At 40.4% G+C, this 25,954-nt stretch overlaps 1 protein-coding gene and 1 long non-coding RNA gene across 3 annotated transcripts in view; one reads left to right on the top strand and one right to left on the bottom strand.

Annotated features, from left to right (window-relative positions):
* The window catches only part of PREX2 (phosphatidylinositol-3,4,5-trisphosphate dependent Rac exchange factor 2), a 108,946-nt gene extending 92,890 nt beyond the window's left edge, over positions 1–16,056 (top strand). For both annotated transcript variants that reach the window (XM_028736756.2, XM_028736755.2), the window contains exons 36-40: positions 4,547–4,613; positions 6,566–6,756; positions 11,069–11,171; positions 12,138–12,205; positions 13,036–16,056. In XM_028736756.2, the coding sequence (XP_028592589.2) occupies positions 4,547–4,613; positions 6,566–6,756; positions 11,069–11,171; positions 12,138–12,205; positions 13,036–13,081 (475 nt within the window). In that variant the 3' untranslated portion in view covers positions 13,082–16,056. The remainder of the gene's footprint in view (positions 1–4,546; positions 4,614–6,565; positions 6,757–11,068; positions 11,172–12,137; positions 12,206–13,035) is intronic.
* LOC144328693 (uncharacterized) overlaps positions 1–25,954 on the bottom strand; it is a 35,058-nt gene that overhangs the window by 2,715 nt on the left and 6,389 nt on the right. The window contains exon 3 of the long non-coding RNA XR_013393900.1: positions 7,773–7,933. This is a non-coding gene — a long non-coding RNA (uncharacterized LOC144328693). The remainder of the gene's footprint in view (positions 1–7,772; positions 7,934–25,954) is intronic.

Below are 25,954 nucleotides of genomic sequence, written 5' to 3'. Positions count from 1 at the left end.
TGGGATCTTGTGGTGAAGGGCAGGTAAGAAATTGCTGAAATATTAAACCAGGGTTCCCCATTTTGGGCATAATAGGGAACACCTATTAGTTAGAATAGTTAGAACACCACCAGGATTTCCTTGCTGGAGCCAGCACAGGAAGATTGGAGAGGTGGGGCAAGGGAAGGGAGAAGCACACATACCTGATGTTCATTTCAAGCTTCATAAACATTATGATCCTCTATAATTTTAATATAAACTGATACACGTAGTTTGCCAAATGTTTTGAAGGAAAACAGGAGACAAGACAAAGTTAACTAGGCTGCAGGTTTAAGCATCTACAAGATGGGACATTCTTCCAAACCCAACTGACCTAATTCCATTCCAATGCACACCATGCTGCTTCTGAAGAGACAATAAAAGCCAGTCTGCTGTGAAATTCCTCACTTCCCATTTGCTCCAGATTTCAACATATACATGGTAGCCTATAAGGAACACACTGTGTACTAGGTGAAAAACCAGGGTGCTGCAATCAGCAAAGGCATGGTAATAGTCAGGAAACTACTTACCTTGAGAATTTAGAAAGGTGCAGATAAATCTTTTAGCATCTGCCCTAGTCTCATTTTAATGGCTCTATATATTCTTCTCAAACTTTCAGCCAGATTGCTGTTGTGTTTTATAATTAGACTTTACTAGTTCTGTTTCCTTGGCATTTTTCGCAAGAAAAATGGTATGCTGATTTTCTGTTTTCAAGTTGGGGGAGAGGTTAATGGTGTAAATTTACCCTGACCTTATGTTTTGCTGATGGGAAGATGCTGCTCAAAAGGGAGAAAGTAATTAAGTCAGCAAAGATTTTTAAACACCTTTATTGCGGCATATATGAAAGCTCAGCAGTTATTAAGAGCTATGGGGAACTTAGTGATACATTAGCAAAAATTTAGGCATAGCATTATAAACATAGTATAATTACAGGAGCTTTTGATTAAATCAGTTAATCTCTTCATAATCTTGGGAAATTAGGTGAAAGGAAGAAATCAAATAGAGTAGTAATGCATTACCATAAATCAATTCTAAAACGAAATAAATTTTTTTTTTTTTCATATCTCTTGCTCTTTACATCTGATTTTCTCTTTTCTCTTATGGAATCTAAGTGGGCCTGGCTCCAGCATGCGCCATATTGGCCCATCCTCTTTACCACGGCCATGGCAGCCAGCAAGAACTTGCAGGGCAGTGCTAGTTGGAGCTAAAGGCTGCATGCCAATACTTTCCAGCCCTACCATCTTAATTGTGGCAGCCCTGTTTTCAGCTCCTCCAATACTCACCACAGGAGAGCCTGGCTATTACAAGGGCACTTGTGTGGGGACCGCAGCAGCAGAACTGATTGGAGCACTGGGTTGCATGCCCAAACTGCCTGGTGTCACTGTCTTACTTATGCACATACCAGGAGCAGCAGAATTAATGTGAGTGAGAAGTTTAGGGACATCATATGCAGCTACATTATTGTAGGCTGACCTGTCTGCAATCTACCCAGGGCCTCCAAACTTGGAATGTGCCTGAGTAACTACCATGTAATTTGGGTAGTATATTCAGAACTATATCTTATACAAGCTGTTTAAAAAATAGTGAAAAAAGGTTCCCCGTGGCCAGTGTTCTCCATTCTTCTGTGGAAACAAATGTGGTCCTTCCCAAGCATAAGATGCAATCCATTTGAAGAATATTTTGTGTGAACTCATTTACAGAAAACAAATCTTCTGCTAATAGCTCCCTATCCACATGCCTCTTTTGACAATTTGAATTCTCCAGTTGTGCACTAGAGCAAAATTGATAAATGAATTGCTTTCAACCAGGAATAGTTAATTACTATTTCAAATTTATGAAAAATATGCCTTTCAGCTGAAAGCAAACCTGATTTGCTTAATAGGCATTTGCATTTATTCAAATATATATTTTAAATGGAATTTTGCCCTCTTTTATTTCTTACAAGGAAGTCTTCGTTGTGTAAGAAAAATAAAGTTTAGAAGTCTAAAACAGCATTTCCCAATCATACTACAAAATAAATAATTATGGAGATCATCTGTCTGCCATGTATTTTTCTTATTGAAAATTTCTTCCTGTCTCTTATATTTTAATAGAATTTTAGAAGCAAATGAAATGTTGATTGCAACAACACAGGTGAAAAGGTTGGGCTATATCTACCAAAATCATCTGGTTGGCAAAGGGCTTCTGCCTGTACAATAGGACTTCTCCCTGTTCTGGGGATTTCCCAAACCCTTTTTATTATCTGAACAGTAGAGATACTGAGAAAGCTCACTTAGTAACTCCATCTTCTTTGTGAGGACAAATACGTATTTTATCCTCTATAAGTACTTTTTCCCTTTTCTTCCCTTTTCAGAGTTAAGCAGGGGTACAGTATGACAACTACACCAATGATAATTCTAACAATAGCCAGCTTAAATTTGTGTTTTACAATTCAGAATACACAATAAACATGTTGCTTCCAAATAACATCACAAATTTAATATTTCATGATTCAAGAAGTCTACGTTTCTGTGTAAACATATATGATCAATGGAGTACTATAGTGAAATATAAAAAAAGAGTTAGAGTTGCAAACAAAATTTTAGTAATTCTCATTCAGACTGAATTTCTGCCTTTTAAAAAAAATTCTCCCACATTTTCAGAATCGCAAAGCTAATATTTTCTGCACATTGAGTAAGTCAGGGGTCAGCAAACTTTTTCAGCAGGGGGCTGATCCACTGTCCCTCAGACCTTGTGGGGGGCCGGACTATATATATTTTTTAAAAAGCTATGAACAAATTCCTATGCCCCACAAATAACCCAGAGATGCATTTTAAATAAAAGGACACATTCTACTCAAGTAAAACACGCTGATTCTGAACCATCCGCAGGCTGGGCCACATCCAGCCCCTGGCCCTTAGTTTGCTTATCCATGGAGTAAGTATTATGATTTCACACTTGTCACTCTAGGCAGATTAGAAAATACTGCCTCGCTTTGGGCATTACTCCAAGTTTTCCATTAGCTTTCCTCGCAACATTTGATTAAGGTCCTAAACAGGCATTTAGTAATTAAGTGAAGTACTTTGGAAATTTGTATGCTGTCCTCAGCTCACCGTGTTCTCAGAAATACAGAAGATCATATTGTACAAAGCTATACAAGTGTAGCACTTTCAATTTTATACACTTTCAATTTTTCTACAAGTGTCAGCTACTTTAGGTGCCAGATGAAAACATTCCTCTTCAACCAGGCCTTGGGCTGATTAACATTTTAAACGTGTTTGTAGGAGGGCAGGTTATGGGTTTGTTTTGTTTTTGTTATGCATTTCACTTTTATTTTGTATTTTTATGGTTTGAACCACCCTGAGATCTTTGGATAAAAGGTGGTATACAAATTTAATAAATAATAATAATACTTAGTAGTATTAATTATTTCATGTTCACATAAGTTACACTCTGAAAACCTATCTCGTGTGAGGGCTGAACTGTCCTATATTTGTATTACACAGGAAACAGATAAATGTTTCTGCTTTGCTGGTAAAATGGCTGCCAAATACAATGCATGCTCAGCCCAGGAAGAGACGGGAACAACACATTCTTTAAAAATACCAAAAGAGCGTAAAAATAAAATAAAAAATGACAAACACGAGTGGTGTCCAATGGAACACCACCAGTGGCAGCTTGTGGGCTGTGCTACCACTAATATACTCAATATATGGAAATAACTAAAGGACTTGTGACACAGGGGAAAGAACATAATCACAGCCCTGGCATCACTGCACAGAGAAATTGCAACATGACACCACAATATCCTCCCACCCCAACTCAACCAGCTAGTGAAGCATGCTAGCAATTACTGTGCTAGAGCTAGTCCGCAGGCACCCACACAGGCAGGGTTCAAATCCTTTTCTTCTCATAAGCATGGAAGGAAGGAGATAGCACACCCCAGAATCTGCATAGCTCCCTGGGTGCTATGCTTGGTGTTGACTGATTCCTTCATGGTTATTTTGTAGACCATAAAATCAAGACCTATCAAACAAAAAAAGTGCTCTTCATTTGTTCAGCTGAAAGTAAAGTATTTGAACTTGGGTCCTGAACTACCCATAGCCATTCATGATCTACTTTTCCAGACTCTTACTAATTGCAGTAGATTGTATGCAAGCTGCTGTAAACATGACCCTGTGAAGGTCATATATTCTAAAGAATTGCTTTTGTAATGCAAACTAAGATTTTCTCATTCTACAACTTTTAACTAAGTCTGTTTCCAAGGGTTAGCATATTTTATATTAATGAAAGCTTTGGCTTGCACCATATGGTGGGGTACATTTAATTTTCAGGACAGCTTGCCTCAAAATTATTAATATTTTTCACAATAAGTTTCAAGGGGAGGGTAGCATTAAATTAACATTTGCCCATCACTAATTTGCATGATGGTTCTTTGTGTTGTGAATGCTTTAAAAATGCCACAAAGAGGCTAAAGGTCTTTGCTTTAAAAGTACATTATAAAAGCTCTTGAACAATTAACCCGTTGTAGATGTTTATTTTTTTTCAGGGCATTTTACCTGGACAAGTCAAATCTTCCACCTAATTCAACATCTAAAGCTGCTTATATAGATAAGGTAAACGAAATAAGAATGTGTTAATTAAACTGTTTCATCATCCGAATTAGGTATTCCTTAAGAGCAATAGTGCAATGCATATTGTCCACAAGGAAAACATTGTATTTCTTGAGACATACTAAGATTAAAAACTGGATTAATCATGTGAAGGAGGGGAACCTACTCCTTAGGGTCCTTATCAGGGAAGTTTCTTGTGTTTCAGAGATTTAGGTTACTCACAATGCAGAGCTCACTCAACTATACCATACCTTCCAGTGCTGCTGCTGCTGCTGCCATATTTGTTTTCTCTGTAGAGAAACATGTGCCCATGTTTATACATAGAATGGCTGACTTAAGAACCTAAGAAAAGCCTGCTGGTTCAGGCCAATGGCCCATTTAGTCCAGTATCCTGTTCTCACAGTGGCCAACCAGATACCTACAGGAAGCCTGCAAGCAACATCCCCTCCTGCAATTTCCAGCAACTGGTATTCAAAAGTACACAGCTTCCAGTCATGGAGGCAGAGTGTAAACTTACTTATGTAAGCTAATAAGATGACTGTTATGTACTGAAGTTCTCACCCTGGGCTAGCAGGGGGATACTGTAGATAGTTATGCAAATAAGGGATCGAAAGTGACGTTCAGTGATTGGATAGTTTTAGAAAATTGTTACAGTTACATTGTACCTGTACTGGAGCTCTATATAAGCAGGCTGACTGAACCCTTCAGTTCAGTTCTGTTCTGGCCTGTGAATAAACAAGAGCTGTTTGAAGAATCGCTGTGTCGTCTGATATGTTCACCCACAACTTAACAATGACACCTTTATAAGTGGCTATTTTGGGCAGGTGCATATGTATGAACCTTAAAGCATAAAACAGGAGGCACAGGCATCAGAAATGGAATAGAAAGGGCAGAAGTAGTGGGGTAGAAGAGCTGAAAATAATGCTAATATATTTCACGTCTGGCAACCAACACACACCTTTGTTTTCAGATAGTACATGGTAGATAAGTCTAAAAAGCCTGGGACACAAAGGCTCTAGGAGGCTTAGTTTGGCCAGAATCGAATATACACCTCCAGAGTTAATGCTAATTACATTACTTCTGGTAAATGATCCATCACAGTTGTTGGAGGACCGTGAAAATTTGTGTCCCAGGCTTTCTAGACTTGTCTACCATGTACTATCTGAAACCAAAGGGGTGCATTGATTGTCAGATGTGAATCTTTTTTCCAGCTCTCCAGAATCTGTTAGCAGCAGAAATCAGTAGAGCTCTTAGGAGCTACAACCCTTGAGAATGTGAATATAAGAAAGAGTTTTCAGGGGGGGGGGGGAATCTCTATTGTAAGTATGACAATTCATTAGTTCCATTTCCTTTCTTTGTCTCACTAGAAAGTGTAATCTGCCTGTTTAAAAAGTTTCCACTGTTAATTTCCTTTAATTGCCTAATTAAAGAACAAAAGCTGTGATCTTTTGTTACATAATTGCTAAAAGGGCCAGCTACAACTTTGCCTGTCTTTGTCCTAGTACAGTGGTACCTCGGTTTTCGAGTGTCTCGGAAGCTGAACGTTTTGGTTTTTGAATGCCCAAAACCCGGAAGTAATTGCTTCAGTTTTCGAACGCACCTTGGAAGTCAAATGGCTTCTGCTGCATGTTTTTCAATTTTCACAATTGAAATTGAAATTCTCCCTTTGCGCCTCAGTTCGGTTGTCGAACATTTTGGAAGTTGAATGGTCTTCTGGAACAGATTACATTCAACAACCAAGGTACCACTGTGATGGGACCTAAAGTTACTTATCTTCTACATGAATGACAAATAGGCTGTCTTCAGGATGCCATGGTACCTATGCTCTGAATTTATTTATTCTCATGTCATTAAGAGAAATTACAGTTTGGTTTTTGATGAACTTAGAATTCATTACTTTCTTCTTGAGGCAGTGAGTATATGTTCATGACAGCAGCATTGTCACTTACTTGCAGCTGATGCGGCCCATCAATTCTCTGGATGAACTTTACCGACTGATGGTGTCATTCATAAGATCCAAGCGCACAGCATCCTGTGCTTACACAGCATGCAGTGCCTCAGGAGTTGGACTGCTGTCAGTCTCTTCAGAACTGTGTAGCAGACTTGGAGCTTGCCATATCATCATGTGCAATAGTGGAGTTCACCGGTATAGTAATTTATCACTTTTCTTGATTGCTGCTATTGCCACCCATTTCCAATAATAATGATTTATTAAAACCATTTTTATTCAGAACTGAACATGTGTGTACAGCTCTTGTAACTGACTGTGAGGTGGCATAGCATAAGAATATGTAACACTATTTTTTACATTATGTAAAACATGTATTAAAAATGTTGCTGTCCCAAATGTGGTTGAGAGCTATCTCCTTGTGAACTACTCTACTCTGGTGTTGCTCTTGAATAGCTAATAACATTGTCTATATTGTATTGGGTGCCACACTGCAAGCTGGGTTTCACTTGAGTAAGAGAGAGATTACGTAAGAAAAAATAAATGGATGCTGCTTCTAGGTATACCACAATGCTTCCTAGATGCGTGCCTCCTACTGGTCTGAGAGGAATATAAGCCATTTTGTGGACTGGCATGTGAGGACAGCTCAGAAGTGAGAACCCAAATGGCAATTTTAAGCAGTGCTTTTTTTCTAAAAAAAGGAAAATGTTTAGGGGTACCCTCATTTTTACTCAAGAAAATCACCATTTTATAGTTCAAATGGGGGGACGGACGGACAGTAAATGGACAAAAGTACAAAGATTCACAAAATATTTAGGGGTATGCGTACCCTCAGAAGAAAAGCACTGGTTTTAAGAATCTAAACTAGGTCTGCTTTCTCTGCCTTTTGTATTAAATCTTGAATGGTTTTGACTCTTCTCATGAATAAAAAACTAATTTATTTAAAGGTCACTAATTAGCAAAACCCAACCAAGAGAACAGAATGAGTAAGTAGCAGATGGCAGGGCGTTTTTTCAAAATATGTGGAAATAAAACCAAACGTTAAAATAAAAGGCCTTATTTTTAGAGTAATGCAAGTGTTCTCAAAGCAGTAAGAAATTTATAATCTTTTGAAATCTACATGACCTGCTGAGGTTAAGAACTTTAAAGCCCTCTTCAGATGTTCGGTCTGAATGTACAAAAGGGCAAGTGGAAACATGCACAGTGACCCTCACCTCTTTGATGCGCACTGCAGACACTTCCCAGCCAATGCGTGATTGGTGTTAACCTCAAGCAGGCTGCCTTACTTGTGCGTAGGGTTTTCAACATGGAGACAGTCACAGGATTCAGGTCAGTCAGGATCAAATGTTGAATGGACTTAACAATCCTATCCTTTCTATAAGACAGAGAATAAATGTAGTTTAAAAAGATTATGTGTATGTATACTAACAGTGTGAGTTCACAGAAAACGACCATTGGCAACAAATTATGTCATCAGCTTTTCATTTTAGTTAAATACAAATCCAAGTCCTAGCTATCTTTCAGTTTGGTATGGAGAGTGGATGGAGTCTGGCTCTTTTGTCTGTTATTTCTTCCACAAATTGAACTGTAGATAGATAGATAATATTTATTACGGCCATAGGCCCATACAGGTAAAAACAACACATAAGTGACAGCTTGTGCCGTGGGGAAAAGAAAAAAACAGTCGCTAAAACACCACTATAACAATAAAATACTATAAGATGGAAAGGCATGCTACGCCTTAATTAGCTTGTAGCGCTCCTTGGCGTCGCTTTTGGGAGAGGACAGCGACCAGGAACCTAGCCACTTTCAGGGTCGTGTGGGAATCCTTATCCTGCAAGATTTGGGCAAGGTGGAATTTTGGTGGAGTACCCTCTAGTTTCTGTATGATTGATCCCAACAAATTTGCCCGTGGCACATTGAACAAGGGGCAAGTGAACATAATGTGCTGAAGCGACTCCGGCGTCACCTTATCACATTCGCACGTGGCGGGGGCTTGGCCCTTTGAGAATCTATGTCTCAGGACATTGGAGGGGAAAACGTTGAACCTCGCTTTGGTGAAGGCCAGTCTATGGGCAACAGTCGAAAGGGAGGAGAGGTATGATGGAACGCAATAAGTTAAAGTGATACCAATGTTCTGGGGCGAACAAACACCTCCCCCCAGCATATAATTTTGCTGTAAGTCGATGTCATCCAGTCTTTGACGGATCAGTCTTTGAGCAGTGATTTAGTCTAGTTTTAGAGAATCTGAGGGAGAGATTCCATAACTCAGGAGTTTGGCATGAATTCTACTAATCCAAAGGCTGGAGAATTCATCTCGCCATAAGCATTGGACAAGGTAATGGTTTGGTAATCTATGCCACAATGATAACCAGTAATTGAAGACTTGCTTCCACAGGCAAGTTTCTAAGGATGCGATCTTCAATTCTAGTCGCATGGCTGCGTTGCTTACGCACAGGGGGAGCATTAGGAGCCGACGTAGGAATTGGCTTTGCAGAGTCTCAAGGGGAGCAAGATCTGTCATCACGGCCCAGAGCGGGGCAGCATAAGCAAGCACTGCAACCACTTTTGCCTTGAACACCTTTAGGGCCGAGGGAACATGCAGAGCTCCGTCCGAAAAGAAAAATCGGAGGAGCGCATATGACAGGGTTTTGGCCTTGTTAAGTAGGTGTTGAATTTGAGCTTTCCATCCCAAGTTGTATTGAAAAATAACTCCTAGATATTGAAATTTTAGGACTTGCTCTATTTTTGCTCCACCAAGCTTCCATTTGTATAATCTCCGGCTTCTGGAGAAAATCAGAATCTTGGACTTAGCATGGTTGATGGTTAATTGGTTGAGTTGGCAATACGTGGCAAAGATCTTCAGAGCTCTGGTTAGTCCAACACGTGTATAAGATAGAATTACCACGTCGTCCGCATATAAAAGGAGTGGGCAGCGGTAATCCGCTAGTCTAGGCGCGTGTGTACTTGGAGATGAGTTAACTAGGGGTGCTCGCATGTCGCTGATGAAAAGGTTGAATAGGCAGGGAGCCAATATACATCCTTGGCGCACTCCCTTGTTTATTGGTATCGAATTTGTGAGGTCGCCCGCAGGAGTAAGTCTCACTCTGGCAAGGGTACCTTCGTGGAGCTGACTTATGAGCCATAAGAGTCTTCTATCAATGCCCTGTTTCGCAAGTTTCTCCCAAAGAATATTTCTAGGAACGCTGTCAAAGGCTGCCTTTAGATCTAAGAAGGCAGCACAGAGGTAGCCCCGGGGAGGGGAGGAGTACTTCCGTGCCAGATGATAAAGAATTATCGCATGACCTGTTGTAGAACGTTTAGTTTAAATTGAACTGTACTTAACAGCACCAAGCTAAAAATGCTTGAAAGATTTATTTGCATTCCAGTATTGAAGCTAATATTTGAGCTTCTGAAAAGTTAGCAATTACTTTTGCTTTGATTTTTATTACAGTGCATTTTCCAATTTTACATTAAAGAAACAAATCCTGTATCTCTCCATACAGACAAATCCTGTATCTCTCCAGACAGACATGTATAGCAATCAAGTGTATCATCTGAATAGGATCACACCAGAAAGAAAATAAATGTACTTATTAACCTTCACAGTGCTATATGAAACATATTTACTATAATGTATACAAATTAATCATTTATGTAAATTCACAATCATTTATGTAAATTAGCATAATCCTAAAGAGGGAGAATCTTCTGTTTTCGGATTTTGAGGCTACAACTACAAGCCTAGATGCCCTGTTGGTTGGTTTCTAGCTGCCTTGCAAGCACAAAATGCCACCCCACCCTGCAGCAGATCACAACAATTTACAATAGAATTCAGCTCAGTTTAACTTACCACTAGGTAAATATTCATCAGATTAATAATAATAATAATAATAATATTAATAATAATTTATTTATACCCCACCCATCTGGCTGAGTTTCCCTAGCCACTCTGGGCGGCTGCCAATCAAGTGTTAAAAACAGTACAGCATTAAAGTATATGTGTTGCCCAGAGGGTAAGAGCAGTAGGCTTGGATCATCTAAGTGCAAATTTGCCTTCTCAAATGAAAATCCAAATTTTGTTCTATAAACTTGAGTTTTACCTGTTTGAGAAAAAAATGCTCTTTAAATTCAATAGGAAGTTTCACACAGACTTTTGATTTTCATGTGGTGCACAGTTTCAACATGTTTGCATCATAAAACTGCAAGAAAAACACTTGAGCCTAATTTGAATAGTAGAGTGCTTGGTATCTGGTGGGCGGGACTTGTGTTTGCTCCGGAATAAGCCCCTCCCTTGTGTGTGTTCTAGATGGTAAGAAGAGTTCTGTAGAACTAGAAAGAAAGGCTACTCACTACTTTGACTTTTTTGGTTGGACCTAATGAATACATTATCCTACTGCAGCTTTGGATTTTTGTTCTAATGGACCAACATGACTACACATTTTTACACAGAGAACTAGAACGCAGTAAAACTTGATCTCTCCTGCATTTATCTGATTTTGTATTGCAGGTGCACTCTGAGTGTCACTCTGGAACAGGCTATAATTCTTGCTCGGAGTCATGGCCTACCTCCTCGCTATATCCTGCAAGCTACAGATGTGATGCGCAAACAAGTGAGCTTCTTTATTGCTTTGATACGTTACATTTTTGCTACCCAATGCTCAGTTTCCCCCCAGTTGGATTATTGGCCTTGGAAAGCAATTCTATCAATTTGAAAGTACATTCATATTTAACACATATGCAGGTTGAACAGGACTGGGCCTGGGAACCCAGGATTTCTCAGCCAAGGCAGGTGGTTAGAGCCATGGCCATCAATCCAAAGGCACCCACTGCTGCCCCATCACCTCGGCAAAGAAGTGGTGCTGATTTCAAGCAAGATTATGCCCATCTGGGGCGAGATCTCATTCAAAATTGGCACAATTGTGCCCCAAATCGGCACTGATGGCCACTACTCCTCCAGTGTGTCATGGCTTCATTACAAAAAACAAAACAAAACACCACTTCAGAGAGAAAACTGCAAGGTGTGAGCTACAAAATGAAAGTAAGAATTCCCAGCTCGCTGAGCGCATGAATTTATCTCTCCCAGCTCAGCATGACCTTGAGATAGTCAAAACATAAAACATAACATTTACAACGCAGCAATGGATGCGTCTGTTTTGATCTTAATTGCCATCTACCTTGTAGTTTCCCCAATAACTTTGGTATATTTTTTTAATTTGTTACATTTTATGAGGAAATAAAGCATTATGGATAGCACAGGTGCTGACCATTCTTTGAACCTCTCCAGGCTTTTGAATGTTTGGTCGGAATTCTCCCTTTAGAAACTGAAGGTGCAGTGGGAACAGTCTTTTTTATTCGATTATATTTTTTGAAGCCACAAACAACTCTTCAGTTACTTACTGCTGCTTCGGGGCATCTTCTATTTCCCAATCAGCAAGGAAAAATGATTCTTTAGGTATCCGATATTTGACCATTTTGTTTAAATGAACAACCCTGTAAATGTCCTGGTGGAGAGCCCTCCCCCTCCGTTTTTTAAGGAATAACTCTATTAGAAGCACAATCATTTTTCTGTCTTACAGGGAGCACGAGTGCAGAACACTGCCAAGAATTTAGGAGTTAGGGACCGAACACCACCATCTGCTCCAAGGTAACAAAACGTTGCAATCAATGGCCTGTGACCAAGACTATCATTTCTCCAATTTCTGTCAAATACTTTACCTAGACTCAGACCACAATTTTATTGATATTGAAGTACAGGGTGTTTTTTTGTTTGTTTCTTAGGGACATCCATACTTTTGGAGCTTATGCAGTTAGGTACCAAATGCCAGTTCTGGTGGAGTTGAGTGCTTGATTATTACAAAGCCATTGTAATATAGTTCTTAGCCAGTTTAGGAAAATATCCTGATTGGGCTGAACTAGGAGCTGGGTGAAATTCCTTTGATCCCTGGAGACGTATTTAAGAGCCTATTATCTTGGGGGTTGTTTATTTTTCTCTGGAAACATTTAAATGTGACTGCCAAGTGAATGGTCAGTTCTCTCCCTTTAGTTTTAAATGTTTTGGTTCATACCAACCCCGCTGCTGGAGGTAGAGTTAGAATGTGCATAATTAGTTTTACACTGAACATTATTAACATGTATCTTGTCCCGATACCTGTGGTAACTCATGAGATTCCATACTTTGGCGGTCTTCCCCTTGCAATTGACTGGACATGGATCTTTCTAATGAACTCTTTTGAAAGCTTGGGTGCAACTTGCCTAGATTGGGGCATATTTTCATGAGCTAAACAGATATTTTCTTTTATTCCGAATACTCAATTGAACTAGAGTTGCAACCTTTGGTTAGGCAAAATACTGGGCAGGTTGGGGGCCTGAAAATTACTTCCACCCCTGCTCTCCAGTAGTTATTAGAAAGTTTAAATGTTTTAGACAGATTCACAAAACTCAGGCACTTTTATAATTGTTCTTTGTTTTTGGCAGGCTATACAAACTCTGTCAACCACCACCTGCTGTTGGAGAAGAGTAAAGACTCTTATTGGAGGAATGATCAAATTTCCAGCTTCCCTGACTCTAGTATTCCCTAGAATGTGTCTTGATGAACAACAGCGCGTAGCTCCAGATACAGCAGTGCTTCATCTTAAATATGGCTTAGCTATTGAGGAACAACTATTTCTGGAAAAAGCAGATACCTAGATCTGATCTGCTTGCTTGGTGAAGTAATATTTAGGACATTTACACTGGAATAAGTCTGCATTTTAGGTGGTTGCTTCAACAGTGCCAATCACCCGCTTAAGCACTGGTAACTGTATGAACACAAAGCTATAACACAGAATGGAAAAACCACTATAAAAAGACCTTTCAAAAAGTTTTGATTCAGAGGAAGATAAAATAATACTAGTTTCAAGTTGTTACGCTATACTTTTGCAGTTTCTTGCACAGATAATTGCGTCCACCTCCAATATTCTAATACTGTAAGTTGGAGCTATACTTGAAATTACCATTTTGCTGAGGATACGGTTACATACTAAAAGCAGACTCAAAAGCTAATAGGAATAGAAAAAGTACAAGTGAATTTGTGTTCCTGCTTTTCTAAACCTGCAAAGTGGGACACGAAGATCATACCTTATAATGGGTTTTATCTGAAGCACAAAGACTGCACTAGGGGCAAGATTTCTGGAGTTCCACTTTACAGTTACAGGAGAAACATGCCTCTTATACACTTCTGGCCTGCATTTTCCATGTAATAATTGAAATAGATTTGAGAAAAGGGATGGTGATGGTAGTAGATGATTGCAAATGGATTATGTGAAAAGCATTATTCCTAATACATGGGTGTTAGATACAGGAATGTTGTGTTTACTTTCCATGACTTGACAATAAGTGATATTCAGCATGAGATGCTCAATTTATTTCACATTGAGATCAGATGCTAGAAGCGACAGGTGGATTCTGAAGAGTCCCAAGATTCCATTACCGTAATTAGACTCCTTAATAATTATTCAGGAACCACTGACAAGAGTGTTTCCTGTGATAGTGAACTCCATGGCATAAGGGATTTTTGAAAATGCTGAATCTGAGAACATGCAGTTGTTTATATTTTTGTACTTCTGGGTAAAAGATAAGAGTATGAATTACCTTTACATAAGAATACAAAAAAGTTCTATCAACTATTAGATAATTAGAGGTCTCTAATCTTTCTTTAAACTACCTGGCAAATTATGTAGTATAAATATCCTAAAAGAAAAGCAAACATTTTGAAAACTAAAGTTTACTGACAGCATACTTAAATTTATGTCAGGAATGACATCAAATTTATGTTGCAATCAACCATGGGACAGAGTGACAGTGAAAAGAAAAACAGAGAAGATATAGCAAAATATACAAACTTCACAATAAAATATGTAAATATCATCTAGAAATGCAGAGGATTAACAGCTTGCCTGATTATAAAATTAACGTTAAAAATATCCCACCCCAAGGCAAAACTGATCTGGCTGACCACTATCAGGGAGAGGCTAGACCAGGGGTCTGCAACCTTTAAGACAAAAAGAGCCACTTGGACCCGTTTCCAAAGGGAAAAAAACTGGGACCCGCAAAACTCGTCATTATAAAAATAACTTTTTTGTCACTTTTTTATTATTTCTTTGTTTGACCCCTCAGAATTACTCCTCCTCATAGAAATAAACGTTAAATTAACAAGTTACCTTTTTGTGTGTGTGTGTGTTCTCCACTCCCCTTCAAAACAGTGACCAGCGTACATGCCCCCTTTCAATGCAGTGACCAGCGTACATGCCCCTTACAATGTAGCGGGCGGGCGGGAAGGTGACGTCGGGACAGTGTGTGACTAACGCACGCACCGCCCCCATGCGACGTCACAGCCAGTACAGCGGCCGCTACAGTGGGGAGTGTCGGGGCGCACAATGCGCCTCCTCCCCTCGCTAGTATCCGCCCCGGAGCCGCGGCAAAGGTGTAAAAGAGCCACATGCGGCTCCGGGGCCGTGGGTTACAGACCCCTGGGCTAGACTATATGTCTACTCAGAAGTACCCCAGGAATTTAGTCACTGAAGCAGCAGCCATAATATGGTAGTATGATGTATATAGTAAGCAACTAATTGTTTACTTCAAGGATATGTAACATGCAGAATTCACTTTCTGAACTGTTATTATCACTTCTAAAATACTGAACTTTATGTTTAAATGTATCTAGGGTATATATTTGGAGCATTCAGGTTCTAAAATGTAAGAATAATTTCAAATTGTCCACTGCAAAATCATATTATTCATCACTTATCTGACTGGGCTATAAATTTCATTTCATCTTAGGAATCTTGGCTTATATATTTCTACTGAACTCATATTGGTGACTCATCATATCATTACTATCATATATTCCTACCAATTTTTAAAGATTATAGCAGCACTATTAGTCTGTAGCAACATGTATATAGTGTAAGAAATCCAGTAAACTTATGTGTCCTTTGCGGGGGGGGGGGAGGGGGGGAGTTAGTTGTTTTCAATTTTTTGCTCATTCTTGCAGTACTAGATTTTGCAAAGGGAGAATATATTTTTTTAATTACTCAGTAAGAAATCTAGAACATTGCTGCTTTTTTAAAAAAAGTATACATATGTAAAGAAAACTACAAAGTATTATCACTAGTTTCTTTTAAATCTCCCATACTTGTAGCCATATATTTCAAGTTTTCTGATTGTAACATTGGTAAATAAAAATGAAATCTCCTCTTAGTATGGATTTGAATCAAATTATTTTTCTATGTATATCTTTGTGTCCATCATATCATCATCACTTACAGTGTAATACATTCCAGGTGATATCCAATGTTATTCATACTTGGAGAAAGTCCATTGATTCCAATGGGCCTACTCTGAGTATGACCAATACTGCATATCATTCTCTTTTTTATCAGATATCTGAATATTTTAAGTCTATATAAAAATGGAATAGCACCAAACAATAATAAACTTGTCATATGTATAACCTGAGCTGTTCTTTTCATCATTACATATTTATATAGCACCAATGCATATAACACTTTGTTTACTTTTACTTTTCACACCTTTTAGCACCTTTGAAGACAACTAGCAGTTGGGAAGGGCAATATTTGGTGGACAACTTGCACAGGGCTCTAAGCTGCATCAGGGGCACGATCAAAACACGGGCCCAGTGTGGCTGCTTTTCCTTCAAAATAAAAATTGCTGACTTGTACATGCTTGTTTTTTTAAAAAAACTGTGCAATATCCCCTGAAGTATGGGGAGTCCATTGCAATTCCATATATTGCTTAGATTAGAAGATAAATGACCAGGCAGCATTCAAAGCTTGCAGCTGGAAGCATCTCCTACCCCAGCATTCTGGTATCAAATCTGTATGACATTTAATTAGGTTTGAAAGAAAAGTGCTCATAGAATCCTAATGACTTGTTCATATTATTGCTATCTGCCTTATGTGTAATTGAAAGCTCATAGGATGTCATTATGCCAACCCAAAATTATGAAATCTTGTCCATCACTGTGATAAAGTGACATGTTTTATTAAACAATCACAGATATTTAGAAATATATATATGATATAAGAATATATTTTCTTTAGAACAGTATCTTTGCAGATCAACGAACATTTTAAAGAAGAGAATTATTAGCACTTAAGGCTACAGTTAAAACTGGAGGCAGTGAGAGATTTTACTTTCTTGGGCTCCATGATCACTGCAGATGGTGACAGCAGTCACAAAATTAAAAGACGCCTGCTTATTGGGAGAAAAGCAGTGACAAACCTAGACAGCATCTATAAAAAGTAGAGACATCACCTTGCCATCAAAGGTCCATGTAGTTAAAGCTATGGTTTTCCCAGTAGTGATGCATGGAAGTGAGAGCTGGACCATAAAGAAGGCTGATCGCCGAAGAATTGATGCTTTTGAATTATGGTGCTGGAGGAGACTCAAGAATCCCATGGACTGCAAGAAGATCAAACCTATCAGTTCTTAAGGAAATCAGCCCTGAGTGCTCACTGGAAGGACAGATTATGAAGCTGAGGCTCCAATACTTTGGCCACCTCATGAGAAGAGAAGACTCCCTGGAATAGACCCTGATGTTGGGAAAGATGGAGGGTGCAAGGAGAAGGGGACGACAAAGGACGAGATAGTTGGACAGTGTTCTCGAAGCTACCAGCATGAGTTTGAATAAACTGTGGGAGGCAGTGGAAGCCAGGAGTGCCTGGCGTGCTCTTGTCCATGGGGTCACGAACAGTCAGACATGACTAAACAACTAAACAACAACAAAAGGCAAGTGTGAACATTGGGCCCATTGAAACAAAGCAACAATTTATACATCACAAAATGTGTTAATCAGAGACCTTTTGTCAATTCACTGTAACAAGTAAAGACTTTATAGCAAGTCAGGTCAGTCAAATCTGCCATGATCAGACCACACATGCGAGTTCTGTGTCCAGTTCTGGGTGCGTATTGACTGTCAAGGAGGGGGTCGCTTTCTCGAGTCCTCCCTTCAAGCTACTAATCAATCACATGCAGGCATCGAATGGGTTATCAGGCTTTATTGGCTTCTTCTCTGGCCTCAGCTACAGAACATCAAACAGCAAGTCTAATACACGGCATGTTCTCTCTCTCTCCTGGCTGGTTAACTCAAAGATTTACAGGGGCTGGGGAATGCTGGCAACCAGCCAGCCCCATCACATACTCCTGCTTTGGGGACTAATTGTTACCACCTGCTCACAGGATCACTGACAAGCTGGAACATGTACAGAGGAGGGTGACCAAGATGATCAAGGGTCTGGAAACCAAGTTTTACAAGGAACAGTTGAGGAAATTGGGTATGTTTAGCTTGGGAAAGAGGAGATAGGACAGCTATCTTCAAGTATTTAAAGCAGGCATAGGCAAACTCGGCCCTCCAGATGTTTTGGGACTACAACTCCCATGATCCCTAGCTAACAGGACCAGTGGTCAGGGATGATGGGAACTGTAGCCTCAAAACATTGCCTATGCCTGATCTAAAGGGCTGTCACACGAAGGCCAGGACCCGAACCAAGGGATTCAAGTTACAAGAAAGCAGAATCCAACTAAACATCAGGAAGAACTTTCTGACAGTAAGAGCTGTTCAACAGTGGAATGGACTCCCTCAGGTGTCCTTCCATTGAGGTTTTTCAGCAGAGTTTGGCTGCCATCTTTAATGTATGATCGAGTTGAGATTTCTGCATCGCAGGTGCTTGGACTAGATGACCCTTGGGATCCCTTCCAACTCTACAGTTCTATGATAAACAGTATGGGTCTTGAAGTAAGTTCATTGGCTTCCTCTGTGTGTTGATGGTGTGCGAGCCTTATTGTTTGTTTGCCTTGATGGGTGCAGATTCCAGGATGTGAGTCCCTTTGTCTACATTGTTTTTGTATTTCCTGGTAATACATTTCCCTCTTCCTCTGCTGGGCTAAGCACACATTGAATACAGCAGCTGCACCACTGGCATAATGGTGGTGTATCTCTTATCACCATCACTCCTGGCCCAGCATAATGCAAGTATAGGAGTTTTCTATAACTTATCTGTACTGCTTTTGCACCACTGGGTTTTAAATCCCATTTTGTGGGTGGAATGAGAATAACGAACCCAATGAGTTATCAAATCATCTTCTATAATGAAATATATTGAAATGTTATGATTATGATCCTGTGGGCAGGAACTTGTTTACTTTTATTCCTGTACAGATCCTAGTGCAATTTAGGTTTTTATACATGTTAAATGATGATGAAATGGTAGTGCTGTTCTACAATCAAGGTTCTTAAGAGCCTTTATACTGCATATAATGCACATTTACATAGTTCATCAAGAATGCTTGCCCTTCAGTCAAAATCACATTGGCTGTGATCCAGAGAGTCCATTTATGCAAGAGACTGTATATATGCCACAGGAGGTGTTTTTTCTCTCTCTTCCCTAATGCCTCTCATTATGAATTTTCAAGCTGCTTTCTTCACTACATAAGGAGCCTGATGCGATGCTATGTGGAGGTGAGAACTGCGCAAACAACTTTTCTTGATTGTTGCTGTTATGCTAACATCCTCTGAATTTAACAGAGTCTTGGTGTGATCACACCAGTCATACAAGCATATACCAGAGCTAAAGCATAGGATTAAGATGCTAGTGTGCAGGTATAGCCATAGTTACCAAAACTGAATTTCACCTACACTTTCATTACCTACTCTCCCAGTATTATGAGGGAACACGGTTAAACTTCTGATAATCACTTCCTCCTCCTTTGGAAATACAGTGGTACCTCGAGTTACAAACACCTCATGTTACAAACTCCGCTAACCTGGAAGAGTTACCTTGAGTGGAGAACTTTGCCCCAGGATGAGAATGAAAATCGTGTGCCGGCGGCACAGTGGCAGCAAGAGGCCCCATTAGCGAAAGCATGGCTCTAGTTAAGAACAGTTTCAGGTTAAGAACGGACCTCTGGAATGAATTAAGTTCGCAACTAAGGGTACCACTTTAAAGCTCAGAGATGGTACAAAATGGCACCATCGATGCACAGGAAGGAAATATAAGCGGGCATGGGAGAATTCCAAGGTTTGCATAAGTATAAAAACCCTTGGGGGGGGAGCTTAAAGGGGGAACCACCCTAAAAGCCTAATGAAGTTACAGGGAACCAGGCAAGGGCCTTCTCAGTAGTGGCGCCTGCCTTGTGGAACGCCCTCCAATCAGATGTCAAGGAAATAAACAACTATCTGACTTTTAGAAGACATCTGAAGGCAGCCCTGTTTAGGGAAGTTTTTAAATGTTTGACGTTTTATTGTGCTTTTAATATTCTGTTGGGAGCTGTCCAGAGTGGCTGGGGAAACCCAGCCAGATGGGCGGGGTATAAATATCATCATTATTATTATTATTATTACTACTGCTGCTGCTGCTGCTGCTGCTGCTACTACTACTACTACTACTATTATCAAACATGCTCAGTAAGCATGGAATGCTGAAAGAAAAAAACCCTCAAAAACCAGATGGGAGTGGGAATGGAATGGCATATCATGAGGGAGAGCATAGCTAACTAACTGGAACTCTGACTGGGAGCACTCCACATTGCCACATTTTTTGTAGGCCACATTTGTATTAGTACAACTGGCTGGATTTCAGAATTGTTTCTGGGACTGTGGTTTTTATCACTGAGCTGTCTCATCTGCTTCCATTGATTGTAATTCTTGATATAATACTTTCATCTCTAAAATACATGTGCATATATTTCTGGGGACATACTATGATTTTCAAAATATATTTATAGTAGTCTTAAATTTATTTTATGGCTATCCTTAGCATATGTATTACATGTTCCAGTCTTCTCTATACAAAATAACCTCTGGATTTACACACTCTGCAGCAAAGGTGTTTCTGAAAACATACCAGATTATTCCTTCATCATTCGAAGCCCATAAAATTTTAAATAAACTTCCTTCCACATACATTTCTTTTTGTATAGTAAATAATAATAATGGTTTATTTATACCCCACCCATCTGGCTGGTATCATGACATTCACACTGAAGCTTACCATGATTAACCAGAGTTCTCACCTTAACCAGGATATTAAATGAATTTGTTCACAGGGAACACACTAATTATTGTAAATATATTAGTGTAAATGTAGCACTAAACAATTGTTCACGCTCACAAAGAAGAATGGAAAGCAGGGTGGTGGTGGTGAGATGGTTTAAGTGTCCTTCTCTATCTCATAGCTATGATTAAGAGCTTGGCAAAGTAGCATTTGCACAAGGCATCACAAAAAGCCCAAGCAATCTATACCTACAAAGCATTTTTCTAAAGCATATAGTGCTCCGTCAAATGAGGGGTTTTCATTTTGCAGTTCTCGTAAGGGAATTCTCAGATTCTAAGGTATAAAACTGCCATTGTGAGCAGTCAGCTTTACAGCAAGACCCAAATCATCTGCATGTATATGACTCTTTGCCAACATAGGCTCACTCTGCAGCTTAGCTGAGGATAGCAAGAGAGTGAAACAGAGAGACAGAGGAAAAACTAAGGGAAATGCAAGAATGTTAGGAGGTTTGACAAAATTCTGGGCCTGTCTTGCAAGCCCTACAACTATCTGTGCATGGGAGAATTGTCTATAGAAATGAAAAGACTTGCTACCAGATCTTTCAAATGGAATCCTTACATACTTATGCCCAAAGCAGCTAGTGACAGCAATGTGTTTCACTATGCCTGGCACAACTATATTTCCATCAGAAAAATCTAGCATTCCATAATTTTATTATACCTGTTCCCCAGGCCAAATATTTACATATGCAATAATTGAAATTCTTGAAGATGAAAGTACTGAAGTCTTTATCATGTTCAAATATAACTTCTTGACCTCCTGATTAACAAGAGGTTTTTCATGGGCACACACAGAAAATACGCTCTGCATTCTGAAGATACACTACATAAATGGAAATGTTTCCCTTTTCATATGACAGTGGAGCAGCACTGATATCAAATGGTGGGAAATGTTTAGTTGTACCGCATGTCCTCACTATACTGCAACTTGGGGGATGGAAAACAAATGTTCTATTTATGCACAAATGTTGTACATGATTTTAGCCTATTCTTCCATTTGTGTGACTTAGGCAAAAAGCTTTTGGTAAGTCTGTTACCCCCAAAATATTCAGTAATTGCATAAGATGGCAGATTTCATTAAGGATCCTTAATGGGTTAAAAAAAATAAGGAGGAGAAAGGACAAGTAGATAGTTTTCCTATGGAGAAAAGTGTGGTGCTGCAATAAAACTACTAGTACATTTGCAAAGCTAAGCAGCATCCAGAATGGTTTCAAATTGGATGGGAGACCATGTGTTGAGATTTCAGCCTTGCTGGGGGTTAGATGACCCTTGGGGTCCCTTCCAACTATACAATTCTAAGAGTCCATGATAAACATTATGGGTCCTGAAGAATATCTGTTGGCACCCCAGCGATTTCCCCCCATGAATTATATGAAATAAAAGTAGATGACGAGGAAGCCAACTTTGCAGATAAGGGCAAACTAGGAGAAATCCCAAGTAGACTGAAAGCTCCAAAAGGGTCTCTTCAATCCAGAGTGGAAGAAAGGGTAGCAGCATAGCAGAAGAGATTTAATGTTAAATTAGTACAAAACAGAAGTGACTAGAATAATATATCTGGGACAGCAACAAAATCTCATTACTGTGAGAGTAAAGGTCTTAGTTTTCTCTCTCTGCTATCTTTGGCCAGTCCATTGAGGAATGTATTTTGGCCTTAGGCCAGCTGACTGGAATGAGCTGTCTTCACTGGCTCCTGTTTGCTGGGTTGGAAGCAGGGGAGAGAAAGGGAGGGAGGGAGGTACTTTTAAAAGCCAAGAATACAGAGGCCAGGATGCTGCCACTGGATCTTATCAAAGACAGGGGCGCCGACTTATAAAAAATATTGGGGGGGCCCACTGTGCGATTTGCGCTTTTTTTGCACGCACCTGCTTCCTGCTAGTACGGTGGATCCAGGGAACTGATGCTGCTGCTTCGCTTTTCGTGTGTGGACAGGAGGGGAGGGAGGGAGGTTGCTGGCTATCCAGGGCAGGAGGGGAATTTTTTGGTGGTGGTGGGGCGCCTGACTGCCCCATCGGCGCATCCACCTCCACAACGGCCGCGCTGCCTTGTTGCACGCCTTTTTGGAGCAGCGGCTGCAAAGTTTGGGAAGTGCGCAGCGACTTGTGCCGCTTTGCAACTGCGCAGGCCGGCGCGGCGGGAAAAGGAGAGCGCTGTTGTGTGGGAGCCGAGCAGCACTTGGCCCGGGGTGAAGCGGCGGCGGCTGCATTGTGCAAGCGCTCTTTGGGCAGGCTAGAGTTACACGGAGGGATGCGGAGGAGGGAAGGAGCTCCCCCCTTCCCCATCCCGGCCAGTTTCCAACAGCAGCAGAATCAACCACCTCCTTCCCCCGTCGCACCGGACGGCAGGCAGAGAACCGGCCCAGCAAAGAGACACATAGGGGTGGGAGGCCGGAGGAGGGGCAGAGGGGAGGGAACAAACAAGTATTGGGGGGGCAGAGCCCCCCCAAACGAATTTTTGAGGGGGCTCGGGCCCCCTCAGGCCCCATGGAGTCGGCGCCTATGATCAAAGAAAATGGATGTCAAGTGTTCTTAAAAAAACTACACAAGCAGTTCATTTATAGGTGAATTTCACTGTGCTTATATTAAAGCTCTACAAAGTTTGGGACAAAGATCTCTTAAGGACCACCTTCTTTATAGTCCCTAAACTTTAAAGATGCAATTCTCAGGCTGAATCAGGCATCCCAGACATGCCTGCCAGCCCCAATTTTTAGTGGGTCATTCCCTGAGGGTGTTGCTTGGAGAAGGTCCTGTGGAACCTTCAATGTGGGGTTCTGCAATGTGGGAATCAATCCTATCCCCAACGTTGTTTAACATCTACATGAAGTCGCTGGGGGGGGGGTTGTCCAGAGGTTTGGAGTATGTTGTCAGCAGTATGCTGATGACACTCAGCTCTATTTCTCCTTTACATCTGCAGGTGAGGCAGTGGAAGTGCTGGACCAGTGTCTTGCCTCGGTAATGGACTGGATGAGAGCCAACAAACTGAAACACAATTCAGATAATACTGAGGCACTGTTACTGAGTGGTTATCTAGACCGGATAGGTGGAAGATTGCCTGCTCTTGATGGAGTTACACTTCCTCTGAAGGAGCAGGTTCATAGCTTTGGGGTACTCCTTTATCCTTTGCTGTTGCTCAAGGCTCAGGTGGCCTCAGTGGCCCAGAGTGTCTTCCATCAGCTTCGGCTGGTGGCCCAGCTATGCCCCTATCTGGACAGGGATAGCCTAACTACTGTTGTCTATGCTCTGGTCACCTCAAGGTTAGATTACTGCAATGCATTATATGTTGGGATGTCTCTGAAGATGGTTCGGAAACTTCAGCTAGTGCAAAATTCAGTGGCCAGGTTGCTCACCAGAGCAAGACGGTGTGAGCATATTACACCGATCCTGGTTTGCCTGCACTGGCTACCAATTAGCTTCCAGGCCCAATTCAAAGTGTTGGTTTTGACCTATAAAGTGTTAAATGGCTCAGGACCACAATACTTCAAGGACCACCTCTTTCCATATGAACCTACCCGGACCCTGAGATCATCTTCTGAGTCCCTTCTTCATCTGCCTCCTCCTTGAGAGGTCTGGAGGGTGGCAACACGAGAATGGGCCTTCTCTGCAGTTGGTTCCTCATCTGTGGAAAACTCCAAGTTCACCTGGCACCTTCATTATACACCTTTAGGCGCCAGGCAAAAATGTTCCTTTTTAACCAGGCCTTTGGTTGATTTGATGGACATCCTACGCCCTTTTAAAATGTGGGGTTTTTGGGGGGTCATTGGGTTGTTGCTTTTATTTTGATTATGTATTGAGTGGTTTTATATTTTGATTTTATTCTGTGAACCGCCCTGAGACCTCTGGGTATAGGGTGGTGTATAAAATAAATAAATAAATAAATCCCTCCCTCCCTAGGTTTTCACAGAATTGCCTGGTGTTTTTTTAGATAACCACGGCAGTGAACCCTTCTGTGATAAAAAAATAAGCTTTCAGAAAAACTGATTTTGTGATTGATAAGTCGTCCAAATTTGACAGATTTGTTTCCTATTTTTGCATAGTGTAAACACTTAAATAATAATAAACAGTAAAAATTATGATTTTATGTATTTTGTTCTGAGGATCACTGTAATCTACTTTGGGGTCGCCTGGGCCTATAGACGATAAAGTTCCAAATAAAATACTGTTATACAAATAAATATTATTAATAATAATCCCCTGTACCAAAGCTCAGTTTGTTGACCTTTTTATTAACAGATGCCAGAAGCTTATTGAAGCAGAAGCTTTCCACACTATATTTTAGAACATAGACAAATTTTCCAAAGCTTACTTGAAAGCCACCCATATTGTTATGGTTCTAATCAGTCTTTCAAGGAGAAAATATATTCGACCCATGATATAAAATTCCATATGATTTTAGTGTCAGGCAGTCACCTCATCCATTCCCCCCCTCTTTCTTTGTAAGCATAGCTCAGTTACCAAATCTTTCATTCCTATCCCCTGCTATTTTGACTGACAGCACTGCATCATGCAGAGCTCTTGACAATAATCATATAACCAAGCCCACTATTTTCTTTTCCCTATTCCATTATATTTTCCCTACCCTTGAAGTAGACAAATCTGTTCTGCCCTGCATAATTCCTACACATCATTACTCCCATTTTTCATTTTATAGTTAAACTAGTAATTCATATGTTTCTTCTGCTTCCATTAATTTTTGTCCATTTTCTTTTTCAAATGCTATCTCAGCTGATGCATTGTGTCCCTTTCACTATAAAAATATTAACAGGCCTACCTATTCATTTTTTCTAGCTCTCTCTGAATTTAGCATCAATAATCAAATCCAAAAATACACCTACAGTATCCCTCTTATAATGCCATATGTGCTACAGTTGTTGTTTCCTTAAGTACCTATCTCAGTTAATCCATCTGCATAGGTATGTACAGACTTTAAGCACAAAATCAGGAGTGTGGGAAGTTTTTTAGCCTGAGGTCCACATTCTGTCATGGGCAATATTCCAGGGTTGCATGCCAGGGTGGACATGGACAGAGTTTGATCTGTGCATAACAGGCTATATGACAGCCACAAAAACATCACAGGTTTCTACATCCCCACACTCAGTGCTCCATCCCCAGCCAAGCAAGCAACAGACATGATCACAGTTCAAGAACACATTCCAGCTAAGCAAAACCAGTCAAGGGAGTGGCAGAGGAGGATTCTGAGGAGCAGCGAGAGAGGCTCTGAGGACAGCATTTGACTCCTGGTCCTGATAATTCCCCATTCATGATTTAAATGAAGTACTTTAAAACTGAG

The sequence above is a fragment of the Podarcis muralis genome, chromosome 8, assembly GCF_964188315.1.
Source record: "Podarcis muralis chromosome 8, rPodMur119.hap1.1, whole genome shotgun sequence".
Taxonomy (NCBI): Eukaryota; Metazoa; Chordata; class Lepidosauria; order Squamata; family Lacertidae; genus Podarcis; species Podarcis muralis.
Note: the sequence above shows the minus strand (reverse complement) of the source record. Positions and strands in the feature narration are given on the sequence as shown.